The 23049-nt window shown below is 42.9% G+C and overlaps 1 protein-coding gene and 1 long non-coding RNA gene across 6 annotated transcripts in view; one reads left to right on the top strand and one right to left on the bottom strand.

Moving 5' to 3' along the window:
* The first annotated feature begins 11929 nt into the window (after nt 1-11929).
* Nucleotides 11930-23049, top strand: part of Dip2c (disco interacting protein 2 homolog C) — a 417859-nt gene continuing 406739 nt past the window's right edge. For 2 of the 5 annotated variants that reach the window (XM_015998740.3, XM_015998739.3), the window contains exon 1: nt 11997-12195. In XM_015998740.3, the coding sequence (XP_015854226.1) occupies nt 12111-12195 (85 nt within the window). In that variant the 5' untranslated portion in view covers nt 11997-12110. Of the gene's footprint in view, nt 12196-23049 lie in introns of all 5 variants that reach the window. The other 3 variants (XM_015998741.3, XM_015998743.3, XM_015998738.3) reach the window with 2 other exon arrangements.
* Nucleotides 19170-20864, bottom strand: LOC143273397 (uncharacterized). Its single transcript, XR_013051485.1, has 3 exons — nt 20735-20864; nt 19851-19951; nt 19170-19307 (listed from the first exon to the last, which is right to left on the bottom strand). It is a non-coding gene; the product is annotated as an uncharacterized LOC143273397 (long non-coding RNA).

Below are 23049 nucleotides of genomic sequence, written 5' to 3' on the forward strand. Positions count from 1 at the left end.
TCTGATGATGCTCTTGGCTTTAGGGTTGGTGGAAGCTTGTGGTCTACTAAGTTAAAATATTCCACAGGTTTTATCTGACAGGGGAAGAGAATGTTAGGTCAGAATAAAGCAAGCAAAGGATGGTGATTAAGGGGACTAAGGATCAAGATTGGCTCCCATTTGTACCATTTCAACTCTCACAGTGATGAATTTCTTTTCTAATTAGTTAACCAGCCTTGTAGAATCTTTAACACAGTTTTTTGTTTGTTTGTTTGTTTGTTTGTTTTTCTGGACCCTCTGGAAGTGCCTTTCCACCACAGGTAATTACTAACTGTTCCAGAACAAAAGAGGCTGGCCATCCTGCCCAGATGGTTCTGTGCACTGCTGCTCTAGAACCAAAAGCTTGGTGTTGCACGAATCTTAAAAGTTCTTATTAATAAAAACAAACCTGGAGCCAGGTATTGGGATGAACGCTGGAATATCAGAGAGACCGAACACACCACAGCTTCCTCACCTCGCCAATTCCTTAGCTGATCCTGTTTCCTCAGACTGGAAGCTTCTGTGTCCTCATCCAAAATGGGTCTCAGCTGAACTGCTGCTCCAAAGCCTAAAAGCTTAACCAGCTCTAGTTCCTGGTTTTCACACCTTATATAACTTTCTGCTTCCTGCCATCACTTCCTGGGATTAAAGGCGTGAGTCACCATGCCTAGCTGTTTCCAGTATGGCCTTGAACTCACAGAGATCCAGGCAGATCTCTGCCTCTGGAATGCTAGGATTAAAGGCATGTGTGCCACTATTTTATGGCCTCTATATTTAGTGGCTGTTCTGTTCTCTGATCCCAGACAAGTTTATTAGGGTGCACAATATTTTGGGAAACACAATATCACCACAGCTTGGTGTTTGGATGGAGCCGTATTGTTGTGTTCTTTCTCCTTCCCTGTCCTGATGTGAACACTTCTCCCTGGTTCTTCCTGTGAGAGCAGGTGTTCAATAAGGCACATTCCACCCAAATCCTTGACTCAGGATCTGCTTCTTGGTGATCCAGCCTAGGATATCACGCTGCTCCACTGACACATTTGGAATTTGGCATGGACTAGAAGCAACAATACCTATTGAAGAAAACTTCCATCTAGGCTGGGATTTGACTGTCTCTTGAGTCCCATCATCCCATGCTGCCTGCTCATTCCCACTGTCAAAGGACAGTTTCATCTTCTTGTTTGGCTGGATGATAGTTGGGAAGGCCTGATTCCCTGGGATGTCCTTAGATGAGCACAATGGAGGTCATACCATCTCTAGCTATTTTACAGGTGTAGGAATGAAATAGTACAGAATGACTGGAAAAGATTGCTCTTAGCCTCACAGTGACTAGATTCTTCTGCATTCTTGTGAGCTTTGTGAAGCAATTCTACTTGGAAGAGCAGAAGCCATTTAGGAGTGTATTTGAGTCTCTGTGTATATTTGCTTGTTTTGCATTTTGAAGGGAGGAGGTCAATTTTAAAATAGTCTATGACTCCTTTCTACTATGTGGATTTTGTTCATGGTAGTGCTGGGAATTGAGCTTAGGGTATCATGTATGCTAGGCAATGGCTGAACCGCTGAACTACATCTCTAGCCCACTGTATTATATGTGTGTGTGTGTGTGTGTGTGTGTGTGTGTACATGTTCATGTATGTGAGGGTAAGCATGTACATTTCTGTGACCTGTGTGGACATTAGAGGACAACCACAGTTTCAGCTGTCAGTCCTCACCTTCTGCCTTGCTTGAGATAGGGTCTCTTGTTGTTTTCCAGGATAGTTGGCCCCAAAGCTTTCTAGAGATTCTCCTGTTCCTACCTCCCATCTCACTGTAGCAGTACTGGGACTGCAGATGCCTGTGGATGCTAAGAATTCAAGCTCAGGCCTTCACACTTACACTGGAGGACTTTAGCCAATGAGCCACTCTTCCAGCCCTACTGTGGATCTCCTTCCTTCCTTCCTTCCTTCCTTCCTTCCTTCCTTCCTTCCTTCCTTCCTTCCTTCCTTCCTTCCTTCCTTCCTTCCTCCCCCCCCCCCCCCCCCCGCACTTTTTTTTTTCTTTTCTGAGGCAGAATCTTAATGCATAGCCCTGACTGGCCTTGAATTCACTGTGTAAACCAGGCCTTGAACTCATAGAGATCTGTCTTCTCTAGCCTCCCAATTAGTGGAATTAAAGGAGTGTGCCACCATGTCCAATCTCCCACAGTGGATTTTCAGCGGCAAAATTTTAGTTCCCAACTTCTTTCCCTTCTACTTCAGAAGTCTGTGTGTCATTTGTCTCAGCCATTTGCAGATGCAAATTCTGGGAATGACAATTTTAACAATAGTTTAATTATACCAGGCATTAATCAATCATAATTGGCAAAGGAAATATGCTGCAGAAAACTCATACAATCTAAGACCAAACATGAATAATGTTCACATAATTTGCTACTTTGTGTTAGCCACAGCATCATTAGCAGAAGTGATTTAGACTTCACCAAATTATCTAAAATATCAGAAATAATTACCTCATTGATAATTGTACTTTGATGTGTGAAAACATATACAATAAAACATTTAGGCGATTTGCCTGGCACACATTTCACAACTTGCTTTTCCATGAAAACATCTTTGACTGGCAGTTGAATTCTCAGGCTTTGCATCAATGGTGTGGAAAAGAAAATCTATGTAGTTTCAGACTCTATGAGATTGTTTATGGTTTCTTTTTCTTTGCTACTGTAATTGCTCTTAGGTAAATGGGTTGAGTGGTACATTAGTTACTGTCTCATTGTTATAACAAAAATACCTGAAAGAAGCAACTTAAAGGGAGGAACAGCTTACTTTGGCCCCCAGTTTGAGGGCACAGTCCATGATGGCGAAGAAAGCCTGCCAACAGGCAGGAGTACCGGGCAGCTGGTCACACTGTGTCTGCATTCAGGAAGCAGAGAAAGATGGCGGCAGGCGCTCCGCTAACTTCCTCCTTAGCCTTTTTAGTATAGTGTGGGACCTCACTCCATAGGATGATGCCATCCATATTAGGGTGGGTCTTCCTTCCTCAGTTACACCTCTCTAAAAATACTCCCTCAGACGCATGTGTCTCCTAGGTTAAATCCAGTCAAGTTGACAAAGAAAATGAACCATCACAGATGGTTTACTGTTTCTGGAAGAAAACAGTAATAAAAGCAGAAATGGAAATGCACATAGAATTCTCTGAACTTAGTTACATTCCTGTAATTACATTTATATAATTTTTATTTCTGTCATCTAATCTATCTATCTATCTATCTATCTATCTATCTATCTATCTACCTATGCTGTGAAAAATGTGTCACAACAATGTTAAAGATCAATGCACAATTTCATTCAAGCCTCTCCAGCTGTTTTCTAAATGCCAGTTAATTAAACTCAAACTTTGTGTCACACCTCTCCTGTCTTTAAGGCTGCCTGAACCCAGTTGTGATAGTATTTTAAGACATGGTTGAACCCTAAGCAAACTATGAGTTTCCAGACATAATTCTGCATGGAAATTGCAGTTAGGAAGATCTGCCACTATAGGTTCATATGCCACCCTTTTCTATAGCATTTATTACACTCAAGTACCTGAAGAACTCCAAACACAATATTTTACATCCACCTCTTCCCAAGAGTCTTGGGGGATAGGAAAAAAAGAAAATTCACAAAATCCGGGATAAGCAAAGGAGAGAACAATGTGATCATCTCACAGCATGGTGGTTTGAATGAGAAATGTCCCTCAAAGGCTCAGGTATGTGAACACCTGGCCCCAGGCTGGTGGTTCTGTTTTCGGGGGAGGTGCAGCCTTGCTGGAGGAAGTATGTCCTTGGGGGTGGGCTTTCAGAGCTTGTAGCCTTGCCTCACTTCCAGTTAGCTCTCTCTGCTTTGTGTTTGTGGATGAAGACAGGATCTCTCGGCTCCTTGTTCCTGCTGCCCTGCCCGCTATTTGCTGCCCTGCCTCTCTAGAACCACGACTCTCCATCTAGAACCATAACCCAATTAAACTGTGTCTTCTGTAAGTTGCCTTGGTCTTGATATTTTATTACAGCAACAGAAATAAGGCTTAGGAAGCCAGGGTGCGGTTATGAGATACCTTTCTGCAAGGGGAGCCGTTACTACGAGGCTTTGCTTTGCTGTTAGTGATCTCATGAATAAATAAACCCTCCCTGCTGGCACTGACACCTCTGACATACTCTGATTTAGCAGGTGCCTTTACTTCTCTCATACCTCAGATCTGTTGAAATCAACAGTTCAGGTAGAGGTTAGGTAATGATCTCAAGAAAATAGGCTTGAAGGTCAGTGGGAAAAAAAAAAGAGGCATGGTCCTGGAAGATAGGCAAATGATGACCTGTTAGTGGGTAAGATATGGAAAGAAGTACTACTCTACTACTAGTTGGTATGGTGGTTAATTCATTGTTTAATTAGATATTTGTAGCTGCCCCTTCATGGAAATGCAAACCTGTGTTGAGGCTGTATCTGGGCAAAACTGCAGAGCAGCAAAGATAGCTTGCAATGGCACATCTTCCTGTCTCTTCAGCAAGCTTCTTCCTTACCTCCTTGTTCCTGAGCCTGAATCCTTGATGTGGAGCCCATCTTCTTCCTGCTTTCTTTTTCCTGGCTATTTAAATGCTCCGAACTGGGTCTTATGTCCCTTGTCTCCTGGCCTTCATTACCTAGGGGCTGATTTCTTGGATAATGTAAATCACTCTATTGTGATAATAAATGCTGTATCAGACCAGGGGGATGACACTTGTCACCAAGCCTAATGACCTAAGCTCCATCCCTGGAATTCAATCCATCTGGTGGAAGGAGAAAACCACCTCCCATAAGTTGTCCTCTGGTCTCCACACTGTAATGAGTGCTGGAAGCACTGGGGATGTACTCAGTTGGTGGAGTGCTTGCTTAGCATTCCTCAAGCCTTGGGTTGAGTTCCCAGCACTGTATAAAAGGGTATGGTGGAACATGCCTACAATCCCAGTCTTTGGGAGGAGGAGCAGGAGCTCAAGTCACCCTCATCTACCCAGCAAGTTGGAGACTAGCATAAGCTACAAAGATCTTGTCTTTAAAATAAAAGAAAAAAATGCTGATGACTGGGGAGCCATTTCCTAAATAAAACTCATGGGATTCTACATTGCTTTACTAAAGATAACTTACCAGAGTCCAAGCATGTGACTCTGGTCTCAAAGGGAAGTGTTAGGGCTTTGGCAGAGTTTTTGAGACAAGAGATCTGTGAGTCTATTCCATTTATCTGAACCAGTACCAGCTAGGGCACTTGATACAGGCCTTAATGTACATTTGAAACAGTTTTCTGTACATGTAAACACATGTGTATCTAGCATACGTATTAAAACATGCATTTTGTGAGGTTGAGCAAGAGTGGAACTGGGCATGAAGACACACACAGGCTTTCTCTCCTTGTCCCAGAGTAGGATTACTCTTTGAGAAACAATAATTTTCTTATGCCATTTAACCCAATGCTAGGATTGTAGATAAGTTAGCTGTCAGATAAGACACACCTATTAATTACAAATCCCAGCGAGAACAGATAGATAAAGAGGTGTGTAATTCCAGAGGTGAGATTAGGGTTGGCTTCATGGAAGGAGTGGCATTTGGTCACAGGAGAAAAAAATTCACAGGGTGTTGTTATATTGGCCTCAAACATTTGTGTTTTTGAAACAGGGTCTCACTGTGTAGCTCTGTCTGTCCTGGAATTCACTATGTAGAGCAAGCTAGCCATACTCAGAGATCTGCCTTCCTCTGCCTCCCAAGTGCTGGGACTAAAGGTGTACGCTCCCAGGCTGGGTTGACCTCCAATGTTTTAGTCAAAGGGTCTTCTTAGAGATATTGATGCATAGTACTGTGCTGAGAGTCACTGTACAAAATCTGACATGTGGCTATGACACATATTGGAGACCTGGTTAGAGAAGATGAAGAAAGAGGTTAGTGAAACAGGCACAAGTAGGTGGGGCTCCTCATGACCATGGAAAATTCTGCAGCTGAACATAGGGGTCTAGGAGAGAAAGGCAGATCTCCTAAAGTGCCACACTGAGAGGGCTCCAGTTCTTGCTCTGCATCCTGTAGCAATTCTCTACTTACAAGCTAAAGAACTCTTTCTCTTAATTTTGAAAACACAAAATCTGTCTCTTCCAGCTTCTCTCTTCCCTCCCCTTCTCATGCCCACTCTTTTTTTTCTCTACCTCTCACACCAGGCCTGGTTTGAACTGTATCAACAGGATAGAAAGAGAGGAAGATATGCATGAGAGAAATGTCATGGGCAGAGGTTATTGAAACTGGTCTCTGGGATGAGAAGGGATACGTAAGAGAAAGGAATGTTATTATCGGAAATAAGAAGCTGGGGGTGAAGACCAGTGGGTAAGACGAGTTTGGTTTTGGATATCATAGTTTTGAGGAAATGGTAGAACTTCCTGATAAAGTTGGGTATCATGTTATTGAAAACACTGTTAAGAGCCAAGAGCACACACCCTCTCCAATGAATTTTGTAGTTAGTCAAAGGCCTGCTAAAATTAAGACTGGTCAGCTCCAAATCTAACTATTCAACCTACGTATTTAATGACAAATACAAGTTTTCTCTGAGATCAGCATCAGTTATAACATTCACAAATAAATTATGACCTATACATTTTTAAAAGATTTGTGTGTGTGTGTGTGTGTGTGTGTGTGTGTGTGTGTGTGTGTGTGTGTGTTTTGCTGAAAGTGAGTTCTCCCTTTCTACCCTGTGGATCCCAGGAATCCAGTTCAGACTGTCAGGCTTGGTGGCAAACACTTTTACTTACTGAGCTCTCTCTCTCTAGCCTGATCCATATAGTTCATAAAAGGGGAATATACTTTTATTTTGACATTTTCCTGCCTTAAATTTCCTTGGCGCCATTTACTGTTTGGAATGTAAAATCAGCCTGGGACTTCCTACTTTAGAGACTAGGACATCTTTTAATATTTAATAAACATTTTTATTAATTCTTTGAGAGTTTTTTTTACAAGGTATTTTGATCATATTTGCCCCCAACTCCTTTTGGATCATTCCCTGCCTCTCACCTCTCCAACTTTGTTTCTTTTTGTTTGTTTGCTTTTGCAAAGATTTATTTATGTACTTTATGTATATGAATGTTTTGTCCATATGTACATTTGCACACCAGAAAAAGAAATCGGAGCCCACAGGACCACAGTTACAGATGGTTGTGAGCCACCATGTGAACTCATGACCTCTGGAAGGGCAGTCAGTGCTCTTAACTGCTGAGCCTTCCCTTCAACCCCACTTTTTTTTTTTAATTGAGCTACCCACCAAGACTAATTTGTCCTGCCCATATGCTCATTGGTATGTGGCTATCCAATGGAGTGTAGTTGACTTGCCAGAAACCACAGCTTTAAATAAAGTTAACTATCTTTCCCCCAGAAGCCATCAGGTATCTATAGTTCCTCAGTTAAGGGTGGGGCTCTTAAAGCCCTCCTGCTCCATGCTTGGGTGCCAACTGGCTTGTTCTTGCACTTGTGTTGTGTAGACAACTACAGATGAGGAACTTTATCTTATAACTTTAGGATGTTATTATTGTGTTTATTTTATTTATTTATATATTCAGATCATGGTTTCTCCTCCCTCCCAGATTCTCCCCACCCATCCAGCTTCACACCTTTCTCTTTCTCTTTAGAAAATAAACAGACAAATAAAAAACAGAGTAGAAAAAAATATAAAGAAAAAACATGAAAAGCACATATACATGCAGACAGACAGAGAGACACATGGAAAACCCATGCCAACACAAAATTGGAAACCATAATATAGATGCAAAAGACCAGTAAGGTTAAAAAAAAAAATGCCCAGACAAAGCATTATGAGACAAAAATGGAGACCAGGATTTAAGTCCTGGTTTTACTGTATACTATTTCCCTAAGGTCTTTCATCCATAACATGAAAAATGGAATGAGATCTCTAGGGTTTTCTTAATTAGTGGTTGAACTGTTCATAATGAGAAGAGTGGAGACGGTAGTAGGGCCAAACATTGTGCCAGCAATGTCTATTTTAGTATGGTCCTGAGTAAAGACCAAACCAACGGACATACATCTCAGTATAGGACACAGCATAGAACACAAAGAGCCAGCAATTTGGGGCTCATATCTTCCAAGTTTCCTGTTGCTAGCGACCCATTTATCTCTCACAGTTCTCTCCTGAGAAGCAGATCTTCATAAGAAGACAACACTTGTCAAATGGATGGAATTTACCAAGGTGGATAGGTCTGTCTGCAAGGAATTTACCCACAGGCTAATGAGGAAGATTAACTGAAGGTCAAATTGGATGAGGACAGAATGATGGAAACATAGTAAGGGAGAAGAGAGCTGATATTAGTCTGAGCAGACAAGAGAAGTCAGAACTCCTGATCAAGATGAGATGGCTCGTCAATTAAGAGCACTGCTGTTCTTCCAGAGGACCTGGGTACCATTTCAAGTACCCATGTGATGGTTCACAACTGTCTGTAACGTCAGAAGATCTAACACCTTGTTTTTTTTTTCTCTTTGGCTTTTTTTGGGGGCCCACTACCCTGCTCCCAAATAAATACACAGAGTCTTATTCTTTGTTATGAATGCCTGGCTTAGGTTGGCTTATTTCTAGCCAGCATCTCTTAAATTATCTTGCCTCCCTTTTGCTTCTGGGCTTTTACCTTTCTCTATTTCTGTATACCCTTTTTTCCTTCTTACTCAGTTGCTTGTTGTGTAGCTGTGTGGCTGGCCTCTGGGATCCTCTCCCCTCCTTTTCTCAATCCTCCATCTCCTTTCCCAGATTTCTCATCCCATTTATTCTCTCTGCCTGCAAGTCCCACCTATCCTTTCTCCTGCCTAGCTATTGACCATTCAGTTCTTTATTAGACCAATCAGGTGTTTTAGACAGGCAAAATAACAGCTTGACAGAGTTAAACAAATGCAACATAAAAGGACACAACACATCTTTGCATCATTAAACAAATGTTCCACAGCATTAAACAATTGTAACACATCTTCAACTAATATTCTGCAACATCTTTTTCTGAACTTCCATAAATAAAAATGAAGAAACAAAATGCAACAAATAAAAAAAAAAAAAAAAAGGGGGCTGGAGAGATGGCTCAGCGGTTAAGAGCACTGACAGCTCTTCCAGAGGTCCTGAGTTCAATTCCCAGCAACCACATGGTGGCTCACAACCATCTGCAATGAGATCTGGCACACAGACAGAACACTGTATACATAATAAATAAATAAATCTTAAAAAAAAAAAAAAAAAAAAAGATGTGCAGTGAGGAGGTTGAGATGTAGCTCAGTTTTTAGAACGTTTGTTTAGCCTTGGATTTGTTTAGCCTTGGCATTGCATAAACTGGGCAGTGTGGTACACACCATCTTTGGAGGCCAGCCTTCAATACACAAGGTCCTGCCTAGAAACAGACAGATGTACAATAAGCAAGGATACTGAAGATTAGCCATCATGTCATCAAGAACCTATGGGGAAGTAAGGCTAAGTTGAAGGTTGGAGCAGCTGGTGAGGGTCCACTTGTCTTAAGCTAAGAAGTGCATTTGCATTCAAGAAACAATGCAATGAAGTACTGCTGTCTCATTCTGAGGGCTGAGTGAATGCAATTGTGGGGCTCCATTAGTGGGGGCACCATCTCAATGGGTCTTTAGACTATTCCAGACAGGAGGGAATATGGGGACTATAAAGAGTGTTTGCAGGCATGGGAAGGAAGCAAATGATCAGCATTTTTGTGGGATAGGTTTGAAGGGACTGAGAAACAAAAGATGCATGGAGATCAAGGAAGATAGAGAAGTCAGGGTGATGTCAGCCTAGATAATTAGGAAAATGCTAGTAGTTAATGAAAGCAGGTAGATGGTGGTTAAGACCCTAGGGCTGCAGACACCACACACGTTGGTCACAGGACTTGGAGAAATCCAATCAGTGCTGATCAGGAAGCTTCTTCTCTGCTGGTTATCTTGCATAGTACTGAAAGGTGCTATGCAGGCTGTTGATGGGGGTGGGGGGTCATTAATAGTCTTACCCAACTATGAACCCTGTAACAATAACCCTCATGGCATGAATGCTATGAGTGAAGATCAAGGTCATATGCTTTCACAACTGCTTTCTGAATGGATTTCAGGTCTGCTCCACAGGAGGGAACATATGCCGAGTAGTGCAAATCTGGCTGGGGAGATCACAAGCTCCAGGAGTGAACCTAACCTACTGTTATTATCCTGCTAAATAGATGTGACATCAAACTGCCCTCTAAATTTGTATCTCTCTACCCACAGACTAGTGCAGCCTTCCGCCCTCATCAGAGAAGTTTCTTTGTGCAGCGGTTGATATGGAAACTCACAACTGATAAAACTGCAGAGAATAAGTGTCAGTGGGATGCTCAGCCACACATAAGACGTCTGTATCATAACCAGGGACCAACACAGAAGAGGAGGTAGAAAGGGGTTAGTAAGAGCCAGAGGTTGAGGAGGACTGGAGCAAAACTGACAGGACAAGACCTCTGGACTCATGACTTCACAGCTGCTATGGTTGCCTGCCCAAGACCAAGCCAGTCAACATTCCAGCAAGGCATAGGAAAGGGCTAACAAGCTCCTCCCCCTATAGATAGTTGATGGCTTCTGGGAGAGGGAGAGTCATTTTTTTCTTATAAGGATGTGGCTCCTGGAGGTCGATGATGCTAGGAATATCTGGACAGAACAAGTTGGAGTCCATAGGTTATTAAATAATAATAAAAAGGGACATGAAACTGGGAGGGTAGGGAGGTGGGGATGAATCTGGGAGAAGGAGTTCAGGGAGGAGTTGGAATATGTTTCATACATTGAATGAAATTCTCAAAGAATTAATAGTATATATTTTAAAAAACAAGTGGATATTTAATGTCGGGAGATGCTGGTTTTTCTTTGTGGTGTTTGGGGCTTATGGAGAAGCTTGGTGAGGTTATTCAGCAGAAAGCTGGCCATGTAAAGACAGTCAGACTAGAGATACAGATTCGGTATCAGCCATGCAGAAGAGGCATTGATACACCAGAGGTGATGACCAAAGGGAAAAGAACACGAGAGGTAGGAGAAAAAAGGAGACAATATTGTAGGGTGTCAGAGAGAAGACACTTGCTAAAGTGGATGACAGGCACTCCTCAGTCTCAGGAAGGGCTGGACAGTGTGTGACAGACCCAACCATTTCCTCTATCTCCTTTCCACAGATGGCAGAAAGTAACGCCTGGACAAAAACATTGGATGATTCAAGGTCAAATGCTAGTCTGTTGTAGATCCATGCTTTTAAACTTCAAACTTAGTACTCAATCTACGGCTCAGGCTGTCTTCTTATCATTTTTCCCTTTTAAAAGTAGCCATTAAAAAAAAAAAATCAGTCCTCAAGGATCCAGAACATTTGAAGTTTGAACAAGTAGACTAATCTGTATTTCTGAAGGCTTTCCCCCGCCTTGAGTCTTCCAAGCCTTGGGGTTGAGATGGCCCCCAGGCTAAACATAAGACTGTCCCACCAGCGCGCTCACGAAGTAGCCGCTGGAGGCCCCGCCCCCCGAGCGCGCGCCGCCGTGGCACGTCCGCGCGCTCCCGCCTCTCGGCGCGCGCCCTCCCGCTGCCCGGTGCGCGCGCAGCGGCGCTCGCTCCCGCCGGGGCAGGGCGGCCGCGGAGCAGCAAGAGAGCCCTGTGGCCGTGACCGCGGGCGGGCCCGTGATCCGGAGCCGGCCGAACGGGGCCGGAGCCCGCGGCTGGGGGAGGCGCGCGTAGAGAGAGCCGGGCGCGAGGCCGCCGCCGGGGTCGGGGCCGCGCTGAGGAGGCTGAGGAGGCGCTGAGGAGACTGACGAGGCACTGAGGAGTCGCTGAGGAGACGCTGAGGGGGCTGACGAGGCGCTGAGGAGACTGAGGAGGCGCTGAGGAGACTGACGAGGCTGAGGAGGCGCTGAGGAGGCTGAGGAGAAAATCCCCGCGCGCCCGCCCGCCGCCGCCCGGCCTCCCGCGCCCGCCCGCCCGCCGCCGCCGCCGCCGCCGCCGCCTCCTCGGTGCGGTTCCTCCAGGTTCGAGCGGCGGCCGCTGAGGAGCCCTCCGCCGGCGAACAAAGAGGAGGCCGGCAGGGCGGGGGCGTCTGCGGCGAGCATGGCGGACCGCAGCCTGGAAGGCATGGCTCTGCCGTTGGAGGTGAGGGCCCGGCTGGCCGAGCTGGAGCTGGAGCTGTCGGAAGGTAACAGCAGCCACCACCCCCCACCCCTTCAGCCCCAAGCCCGGGCCGGGTCGGACACCTCTTCTCTGTCGCGCGCTCGGGGCCCCGCGGGCCGGGCCGCGCTGTCACCCCGGGGAGGACGCGCGCGGGGACGGGGGGCGGCGGGGCCCTGGCCCTGGCCCCGAGAGGTGGCCCCGGGGCGGGTGCAAGTGTGTGCGTGTGCTTGTGTGCGCGCGTGCTTGCTTGTGGTGTGTGTGTGTGTGTGTGTGTGTGTGTGTGTGTGTGTGTGAGATTGAGTGAGTGCGCGCGCGTGTGCGTGCCGCGGCCCCCGCCCTCCAGGCTCAGCTGGCGCGGTGCAGCGGCGATGCCCCCTACGCGCTGCGGTTGGGCCCGGGGCGCCGGGCTAGGAAGCAAGATAGGGCAACCTTTGGGGCTGCTGGGGAATGGCCTTGGTGGGGATGTGCGCTCTGCTCTAATGGAGAGGCGCCGCGTCCTTGATGCAGCTGCACCAGCAGCAGCAGCAGCAGCAGCAGCAACAGCAGCAGCAGCTGCACTAGCAGCAGCAGCAGCAGCAGCAGCAGCAGCAGCAGCAGCAGCGGTGCGCTGCCACCACGTTCCATGCTTGGGGACGGCCCCCGAATGGCCTGATTTTAATGCGAAACTTGTCAGTGGACTTCGGGATTGGATCTCTCCGAGGCTGCAGGCACACGGTCCTGTCAGCGGGAGGAAGATAGTAGTACTATTGTTCGGGCGTGTTGTGTGATGTGCAGGTTGAGTGAGAGCCGTAAAACCTCCCCCCTCAGGCCAGGTTGGATGCCTCTTTCCCATCGCGGCGGAAAGAGATACTGAGAATTTGCGGCTGCTCTGCTACGCTGATTTCATGGAGTGTTATATACGGTTTCGTCTTTGCTCTTCATGGTGAACATCATGTGCTCAACGGTCATACGTTTCAGCTCGGGTTTTATAAGCTTTTTTTTTTTCTTTCCCCACTAAAGTTCCAAAATGTGTTTAATAATAAATATTTAGCAGCCATCCCACTCATTCTGAGAAGGCTACAATGTAATGGTGTGGAGATCGGCTGTCTCCTCTTGAATTAGTATTTGGAGCAGTTTAGTATGGTGAACTTTTTTTTTTTTTTTTCTTGTAACGGTTTGTGAGGGCCAGCAGCCAGAACGTAAATTCATTCGTGCCAATTTTCATCATCGGGGAGGAGCTGATGTTGACTTTGTGTTCTCCCTTTTAACACTTTCAGGGTGGAGAAGGAAAGAGACGTGGTAGCTGCCGTGTTGCTTGTGTTATCAGAGTCTCATAGACTGGACATTTTCTTCTATTTTAGATTTGGGACTCTAAGGTGTTTTGGGAGGCCAGTCGTGGGAAATGCCAATGGAAGGAAAAAGATAATGTGTCCCAGACTCTGTGCTTCCTTGTCTCTCTTCTGACCAGCTAGAGATGATGATGAGAGCATCACTCTTTCCTGAGAGGGTCCACAGGCAGAAAATACAGGGCTGGATTCAACAGGGACCAGTCTTTAGATTTAAACTGGCAGATGAAGTGTGCAGTGTGGATAGACAGTTTAACCCTGTAAAGTAGCCATGAGGAAACATACATGAGTTTTGTCAACCTTCAGATAGGTTCTTTTCCTCAGTTTACCAGCTCTAGTTTATGTTCTGCACCTGTTGTATTTACAGCATTGCCTCCCATTCATGTTCTGACTCAAAGCAAGCACTTCTGCTAGGCCTGCAATACATTAATGTGATGGGTCTGTGCCCATCCATACTTGAAAAGTGAGAAACCATCTCAACTCATCAACATTGAGCCCTTTCTGCAGGATCCTCTTCTCCCTGCCTACCAGGAAGACTATTCACATTTACCCTCAAAGTCTCAGATAGTGCCTGGGAACACATATCCTGCCCTCCCCTTGTTGAGAGTATCAGTTTTGTTTTTTTTTTTTCTTCCCCCGGTGACAGAAGTCACCTGTTATCATCATTCACTCTAGAAGAGTGAATGTTAACTTCTGGTTGCCTAGAGAAGTATGAGATATAATTAGCTTAACTCCCTATGAACACCTTGTGTCTGTATAGAACTTAAAGGATTTTATGAGTTTCTTGGTAAATAGGTGTGCTCAGAGGGGTGTGTATGTATATTGGCATTTTCTATATAAGTTGTGTTGAGACCTGACCTAAACTTTTAAAAATTAAAAAAAAAAATCAAAGCCTTGTGTCACTTTGTTCAGCCTCTGCCACTCCCTGGAACCTGCTCACGCTCCTCATCTCCAACCCCATCTATCAGCTGCCTCATCTTTGACTTTATTATAAAGTGTGGCTTTGTCTTTGTTGAATTTTTAGAGTTGTGATTTATAAAAAGTCATTTGAAATTTCATGTCTTGTAACCAAAAAGGAGTATTTACCTGAAAGAGATGAATCAACTTGTTTTCTAGTATTGCTATTTTGGGTCTGTACCATCTACTGGGTGCTGAAATATATGCTGTTTGTATTTGAATGGGTTATTATTTGTTTGATAAAGTGTTATGCATTGATATTTTGGTTGCAGATTTTTTTGTTTTAACTTTCCTGCTTTGTTGTGTCTTCTGTTTTTCTAGCCTGTCACTGCCCAGTGCTTCCTTCACTGAAAGCAGCTAGACTTTGCTTACTGTTGTAGAACCTTTTCAGAAAAACCCAAGAGGTTTTTGCAGGAGGTGTAGTGTGCAGCCTCTCATATTGATTCAGACAGCCTTGGGCCTACATGTGTGGAGACACTCGGTGTGGGGCTAGGGATCCTGGTTCTGTTCAGATGCTTGGATTTGAACATGAGCTGGGGAAGAAGTCATGTCAGAGCACGCACCTGTAGTATGCCAGGTGGCCTTTCTCACACTTAGATTATTTTCTTAGATTATTTTTCTTCCTTAAAAAAAAAAAAAAAAAAAAAACAACAACCAAAAAAGCCCCTCTATTCTTATTCTTGCCTTTTGGAATCATACTTTTTTTTTCTTTTTGGCTTTAAAGGACCAAGACATAATTTCATTAATATGTGATTAAACATTATTTGACTTAAGGAAAAAAGTTTATACATGACTGCCAAGCAAATTAGAGGAGGAAACAGAAAACATGGTGTAAAAACAGACTTATGTTTTATTAAAGAAAAAAAAAAATCATTCATTGACAGCCTTTTGGCTAAAATCAAGTGTAAAAAAAAATCCAATTTAGTTACTGACTGATATGTCAGTAGGTTTCGTAGGTTTCTTTGTTAACTGGTCACTTGTTTCCTAGACTAAGCCTGTACTTCATTGGTCTTAGAAGAGCTGTAGAAGAAGTGCCTTCCTACTCTTTCATTTTAGCTTGTTTTGATATAGGGTCTCATGTAGTCCAGGCTGGACTTGAATTCCCTGTGTAACCAAGGAGGACTTGGAATTTCTGATCTTCCTGTTTCTACCTCCCCAGTGCTGAGATTACATGCATATACCACCATGCTCAGGTTATGTGGTTTTGGAGATGGAACCTGGGGCTTCAAGCTTGTTAGGCAAGTGCCCTACCTACTGACCTACATCCCCAGCCCATATTTTGCTTGTTTGTTTTTTTATGATGAGATGGTATTTTACTGTGTTGCTCTGGCTAGTTAGTTATGCATGGTTTTAGCCATTCTCCTGCCTCAGTGTCCCCAGTAGCTAGGATTGTAGGTGTGCACTACTATGCCTGATTAGGGTTGACTTATTTTTACAAAATTCAAGAAAACTGCCTTAAGATGTAGATTGTAAGGGGTATCTAGCTTTTGTAGAAGGGGAATCTTTTTTTTTTTTTTTTTTTAAGATTTATTTATTTATTATACATACAGTGTTCTGTCTGCATGTGTCCTTGCAGGCCAGAAGAGGGCACCAGATCTCATTACAGGTGGTTGTGAGCCACCATGTGGTTGCTGGGAATTGAACTGAGGAACTCTGGAAGAGCAGTCAGTGCTCTTAACCACTGAGCCATCTCTCCAGCCCCAAGAAGGGGAAGTCTTTAAATATATATATATATATTTGCTGTCCTTAAACTTTGTTGCTTTAAAATTGTTAGCATGTCACATCCCTAATAACTTTGTAACTTCCTCTAGTGGGAGTTGCTTAGTTTATGCTCTACTTTTTAAATTATCACACCAGATTACTACAGCTATTACTTATGCTCCAATATAGAGTCCTGTTCAGCACTTTTTCAGTACGTGACAGTGCTCCAGGAAAATGATGAAAAGTCTGCTTGAATGTCGTCAGGTCTTTCTGTACTGACCAAGCAATCAATACTGTTTTGTTTCTAATCTACTCAAGTAGGGCCCGTGCAACTTGTCCATTGCTGTCACCAAAGAGCTAACTCTTTCTAAAGGTTTGGGAGTGGCATTGTTCCATTGGAATAACATGACAGATATCTCATTCTAGGGCCAGATTCTAGTCCCCCAGCCTTGCTAAGGTGTTGTGTTGCTACAGAACGAGGAAGATACATTTCTGCACAGCTTCTGTGTTATGACCACTCTTGGGAGTCTGGAATGGAGACTTCTGGCATCTCTAATACCATCCAAACTTTGTGTACCTTCTTTTCATTCGAAAGAAACAAAACAGTTTCTGTGGGAAAACAAGTGTGTAGAAGCATGTTTTCTTCCAGGGTCATTCTTGTCTCTGTCTGCCTGCTTGTCCACACATACATACATGAACATGTGACATAAAAGCAGAAGGAGGACTGTTTGCAGGGAGAGAAGTGATATCAATGAGGGGGATAGAAGGGACATAGTGAGCATGGGTGGTGAATGAAAGCAGGGTATAATGGATATATATGTGTGAAAATCTCATATAAAACTTACTGTTTTGTACACTTGAAATGAGTAAGAAACAAAGATGTTGATAGCATTGCTGTTAGTGTAGGATTTTAAATGGGTGGATTTGAGTTTTAAGAATTCTTCACAGTTGGATTTGGATGTTCTTTCCTTAAAGAATAATTCTAGATGTCAGATTTAGCTAGGGAGCTTAACACACACACACACACACACACACACACACACACACACACACACACACACACACACACACTCTGGTAAGATTGTTTCAGGTACTAGTAAGATATTTGCAGTGCCATGGTCACACTCCTTAGATCTGACTTTGTGAAGTGAAAGCTTAACAGTGTGTGTCACTTTTGCTTCAAGTGGGACCCACTAGTTTTATATTCCTCTTATGGTTTGGAGGCTAGATGCTGTTGGATGTTATGAGTCACAAATTGCCTTCTTCTTCCCAGCCTCTTCCAAATGGGTTGTCTCTTTATTTAGAACTGATTTTTTTTTTAAAAGCAGTGATTTATGGGATGAGTTGTAGCATTCGTCTGAATTGCAAAGAATGTATTGAATAATCTTAGTTTTGATGTCACATATATCAACTGACTCACCTGTTCAAATCCTAGCTATATTATAAGATCATTTCTAGTTCTTATGGGGAAAAAAAAAAACACCTTAAAAAGCAAACTCCTGGTTGCATGGTTGCAGTTACTAACTTACTTTTACTTACTTTTGCCCATTGATATTTATTCTGGGAAGGAGGATCTTTCTTTCTTTCTTTCTTTCTTTCTTTCTTTCTTTCTTTCTTTCTTTCTTTCTTTCTTTCTTTCTTTCTTTCTTTCTTTCTTTCTCTCTCTCTCTCTTTTCCTTCCTTCCTTCCTTCCTTCCTTCCTTCCTTCCTTCCTTCCTTCCTTCCTTCCTTCCTTCCTTCCTTCCTTCCTTCCTTCATTTCCTCTTCTTCCTCCTTGTCTTCTTCCTTCTTTTTTTAATAAGGTAGATAATATATAATATCTTCTGTTTGTCCCCTTCCCCCGTTCCTTTTTCCCTTTATGTATTCTACTTTCAAGATATCTGACTTTAATTTTCCTTCTTTTGTTATATTTTGTGTGTGTGTGTGTGTGTGTGTGTGTGTGATACAAAGGTTACCTCCTGTTGTCAGTGCTCTGTTATTTTTTGCTGTGGGTCAAAATCTTGTCACATCTCAAAAGAAGTAATTGCATCCATTTGTTCCTGATGATGATAAATAGCTCTCTTCAAGAGGAGACTCTAATTGGGAATCCCAGCTGGTGGGGGGTGGTGGTGGCATATCCAGAAGTCAGCATGCCAGAGAAGTGACTATTTAAAGTCATGCTAGCATATATATCCTGTGTATCCTTTTCCTTTCTTCAGCATCCAGTCGGGGAAGAATATAAGAAGTACTGTGATACTGTGTTGTAAAACTGAGGTGAAATTATGTGTGTGTGTGTGTGTGTGTGTGTGTGTGTGTGTGTGTGTGTGTGTGTGTATGTGTGTAAGTTTTGCTTCATTATTGTTGGATGTCTGGGTATTAACATGAGCTCTCTGTGTGGTGTGAACTATGAATTGAGATAGTTCTTTACAGAAGTGTTGTGGATAAGAAGAAAGGAAAGAAGGAAGAGAAGGATGGAGGGAAACTACCTTGCTAAGTATGGAGGGCTTCTATGATTGATGTGGATTGAGTAGATTTTCTTTTTCTTCTGGGTTGATGTCTTTAAATCATTTCTTGATTATTAGCTTGGGAAATAGTTTCTTTGAAAATCTTTTCTTCTCAAATGATTGGAGACTATGAGCCTGACCCAAATCAATTCTATTAGTATCAGAGAGGGAGATTCCTTACATATGCCTTCCATGGATCTTTATTTTTTAAAAGACTGAATTCTCTGGTTAGTCTATTACATATTTGTGGCCTTTCTCATTTGAGACATAATAGAACACTAAAATTATAAAATAAACATTTTCTATGTAAACTTACCACTTTTCCTCATTGGAGTTATAAGAGATGTACACTTGTTCAAATTTCAACTTTATGCTGCTTTGTTGTTTGATTTTTAGTCATTGGGCTGATATTTTAGTTTAGCTGAACCTTCCTCATTGGTGTTTGGTTGAGTGTTAGCTTTTTTTTTTTTTTTGTTTTGTTTTGTTTTTGTTTTTTTTTGAGACATGGTTTCTCTGTGTAGTTTTGTTGCTTGTCCTGGATCTTGCTCTCTGTAGGCCAGGCTAGCCTTCAACTCACAGAGATTCGCTTGGCTCTGCCTCCTGAGTGCTGGGATTAAAAGCGAGCATCACCACTGCCTGGCTGAGTCTTAGCTTTTTGCCGCTTTCCTTTCCTGTAATATAAATGTAGGTATTTGGTTGATCATTTCACAAGATTTAATGCTAATCCCAATGGAAGGAGTTATATCTAGTTTTATGATTGTCAGTTTGGGAGGATGGTGACAACCTAGCCTCTTTCCTGAAAAAATGTCAAACCATAATGAACATGTAGTTGCTTTTGGGAGCCTTGTGATTCCTTTTATGTTGGCTAGTGTTAAAGAATCAGAGCTGAAAGTGATCAGTAGGTCCTGTTCTTTTTGGGGTCCTGAGCATATTATGGGATGGAATAGGAAGGGAATGTGACCCTTTGTCCTCTAGGACAGTCCTCCAGCTCCTCCTAACCATTCATGTGTTGATGGGATGATTCAGGTACAGTTGAAGAATCAGAGCTGCTTTAGTCATACCAGCCTCAGTTGAACCTGCTGTTAAGGAAGATATATGATTTGGGTTCATATGCTGACTTCCTCCTATCTGGGTACTTATTTCTGTATAAAAGTAGTCATTCCACTTGTGTGCAATTTGTAAAACAGAACTGTGGAGACATAGGAGACACATACCTCCCAGCCTTTCTTCAGTTGGTCTATTTAAATAATTCATTCCATGCAGCCTGTCTTCACTCCCAGATCATGGTGGGTCTGTTCCTGGCTTCTCCTTGTCACTCCAAGGAAAAATGGGAACATTTATTTTGTGTACTTCTTTTACTCAGTTTCCTTTCTTGCCAAACTAAAATCTGCTTTTCTATAGAGATGAAAATAGAAGGCTTTTCTCAATCTTGCTAAGGAAGAATCAGGAAAAAATAGTTTTTTTTTTTTCCACATTAACTTGAAATGAAAATGGAAAAGTAAACAGGGTTACTAAATCTTATTGGGAGACTCAGTATTGAAATTACAGATATACTGACAAAATGTAGCTTATTAAATCTTGCATAAAAATGTCAAGGAGCTGTGCTTGATGCTGCACACCTATAGTCCCAGCTACTCAGGAAGCTGAGAGTTTGAGAACAGCTTGGGTAACATCTCAGAGTAGTAACAATAACAATTGTGATAATAATTATAACCATAATAATGTCAAGATGTCAAGTATATCTAAGAGTGGTTGTAAAGCTGATATTCTCAGAGAAGAGGAACAAGGAGAATCTTTTAGTTGGCCAAATGCTACAGAAGACTAGGTTCACTTAAGAGTCATTTGTATGAAAGACAGGCTTGTGGAGATTTAAACTTTGGCAATCCATTTAATTTTTGGTAATCTTGGATTTCTTTGGACTGTTTTTGAGTTTGTATGTGGAGGAGTTTGTGCTAGGACCCTCAGAGTTTTCAGGGCTGAACCTCTGTATCTGCCTGTTGGGAAACCCTTTTCCTTGGCTCTGTTGAGTGCCTGGCTCTGCCAGTTAGTCTCTCTGTCTCAGTTTCCTTTGCTGACTGATGGCATTAGGGAAACTTACCTTTAGAACTGAAATGAAAAGCTGGGCATGGTAGTGCACACCCCTCATTCCAGTACTCAGAGGATGAAGAGTTCATGGTCAACCTGGGCTACATAAATAGCCCCTTCCCCTAATTAAGAAAAAAAAAAAACAATGAGAATGGGATCAGATGAGGCAGGGTTCCACTCTTACCAGATAAGATCCACTTATATTTCTTTCTTCCACAATGTCATTAGCTTGAGCAGAGTCCTCAAACCTTTTATTCCTGAAAAAGAAAAAAAATTTTTTCTTGAGGTAGTCTCATGAGGTTGTCATTGAACTTACTATGTAGCTGAGGATGACCATGAACTTCTGATCCTCCTGTCTTCACTTCCCAGAGTGCTGGGATTACTGGAATGTGCTTCAATACCATTCTTGATTCATGAAGTTCTGGAGATTGAATTTAGGGCTTTGGGCTTGCTAGGCAAGCACTGTACCAACTAAGCCACATCCACAGCCACTTAGCTAACAAAACGAAGAAAAGAGGATTTATTTATCTGTGGGTGCGCCTACTTGAATATCTAGGTATTTGAAGTGCATTCATGTGCAGATGGAGGCCAGAGGATATTGGATCCCTTGGAACTGAAATTACAGGCAGTTGTGACCTGCCTGATGTGGGTAACTGGAAATAGTACCACAGTTTCTGCAAGAGCAGTAAACACTCTTAACCACTGAGCCAACTCTAGTCCTAGCTTGTTTTTTAAAATAGCACTTTATCTAGATGGTTTGAAGTAACCATGATATTGAAATGGTATTTTAAACACACACACACACACACACACACACACACACACACACACACACACACTTTAATTTTTAACAGGGTTTTCTGTAGCCAAGGCTGGATTGGAACTGCTGACCTTGCCGGGTTTTTAGGAAATCTTTCTTGATAGATCTTTTTTGGGTGTTTATACTGGAACAGCTATCATTTTGCCTCAGTGAAGCTTATATTATTATACTATTTTTAGAAAGACAATATCTCTTTTTTTAGTGGCCTCTTTTAGTTAATACTCATTTAAGGAAACTTTGGGGTGAAAATTTGGGACGGATGTCCTAGTAGAGTCTGAGAAGGCAGTCTGTCTTAGTTTCTAATGTACATCTGGGGCCAGCCTTTGCATCTGCACTAGAGGCAATCCCAAAGCCTTTTGAATGTTTCTAAAGCCTTCCCTTCCTCCCCTGATCATTGGAAAGCAGAATTCTTTTTCACCTGCCAGGTGGTGGTGGTGCATGTCTTTAATCCCAGCAGGCAAAGGTAGGCAGATTTCTGTGAGTTTGAGGCCAGCCTAGTCTACAAAGCAAGTTCCAGGACAGCCAGGGCTACATAGAGAAACACTGTCACAAAACAAAACAATTCTATTTTGCCTTTGGAACTTCATCCTCCCAGACTGGTGGTGTTCACCTATCAGCCTGGAGGAGATAGAGGAAGAGTTGGCATCCCTCTAGTCAGCTCTGTGCTGGGCACTGTAGATGCACGAGTAGTCTGGTCAGCTAGAGACCACATACATGGGCAGGTGGCCTGTGGAGCCTTCAATCAGTTGGTTGAGGCCAGGCAGCTTGGAAGATTGCAGCCTGCAGCCTTATTCTCTTCTAGCTGTTGCTCTGCCATGATACAGGCAGGATCTTGTGATAGTGTGGCTCTGAGCCTCAGTCTTCATGTGCTGGACACCTGTGCTTGGTCATGGAGATCTGTTTTGCAGCCTTTGAGTTTTGAGCACTTTTTAGGTTTTTGTGCATACTTATTTTTCTTAACCCTCTCACCAATAAGCTTTTTCTTTTAAAATAAAAATCCAGAGATAGACTTTGAAGTCTACCCTCCCCCACTGTGAATTTAATGGTGTTGCAGAAATCATGGTTTCAATTATGTATAACTACCTATTTAAAAAGAAACAAAGTAATGAGGTGGAATTGCCATTTCAGGGTACTTTATTCTGGATTCTTAAGTGAATGTTTTCAGGCTCTTGAAAACACGTTCTGGTCTTATTTTCCTTAGAGGATATAATGGTTGCTTCAAAGCTGTTGAGATTTAGTAATACATTTAAGGACTTATGCAAGCAAGGGGGAAATTTCATTGAAGGCAAGCCTTTGAAATACACATAGTGTTATCAGCCCTGCAGGGTTGAAACTTTGTTACTTGTTACTTTTTATTCCAATGATTATGATTTCAGTGCTGTGTCATATAGGGAAATTCTAGAAACACAAGACTTAGTTTTTGCCCAATCAGAAATAGTGCTTTGGGTTATTTTGCTGTTGCTATCAGAATCTAGATTATAATTTTTCCCACATAGTTACCTGCAATT

The sequence above is a fragment of the Peromyscus maniculatus genome, chromosome 5 (genome assembly GCF_049852395.1).
Source record: "Peromyscus maniculatus bairdii isolate BWxNUB_F1_BW_parent chromosome 5, HU_Pman_BW_mat_3.1, whole genome shotgun sequence".
NCBI classification, from domain to species: domain Eukaryota; kingdom Metazoa; phylum Chordata; class Mammalia; order Rodentia; family Cricetidae; genus Peromyscus; species Peromyscus maniculatus.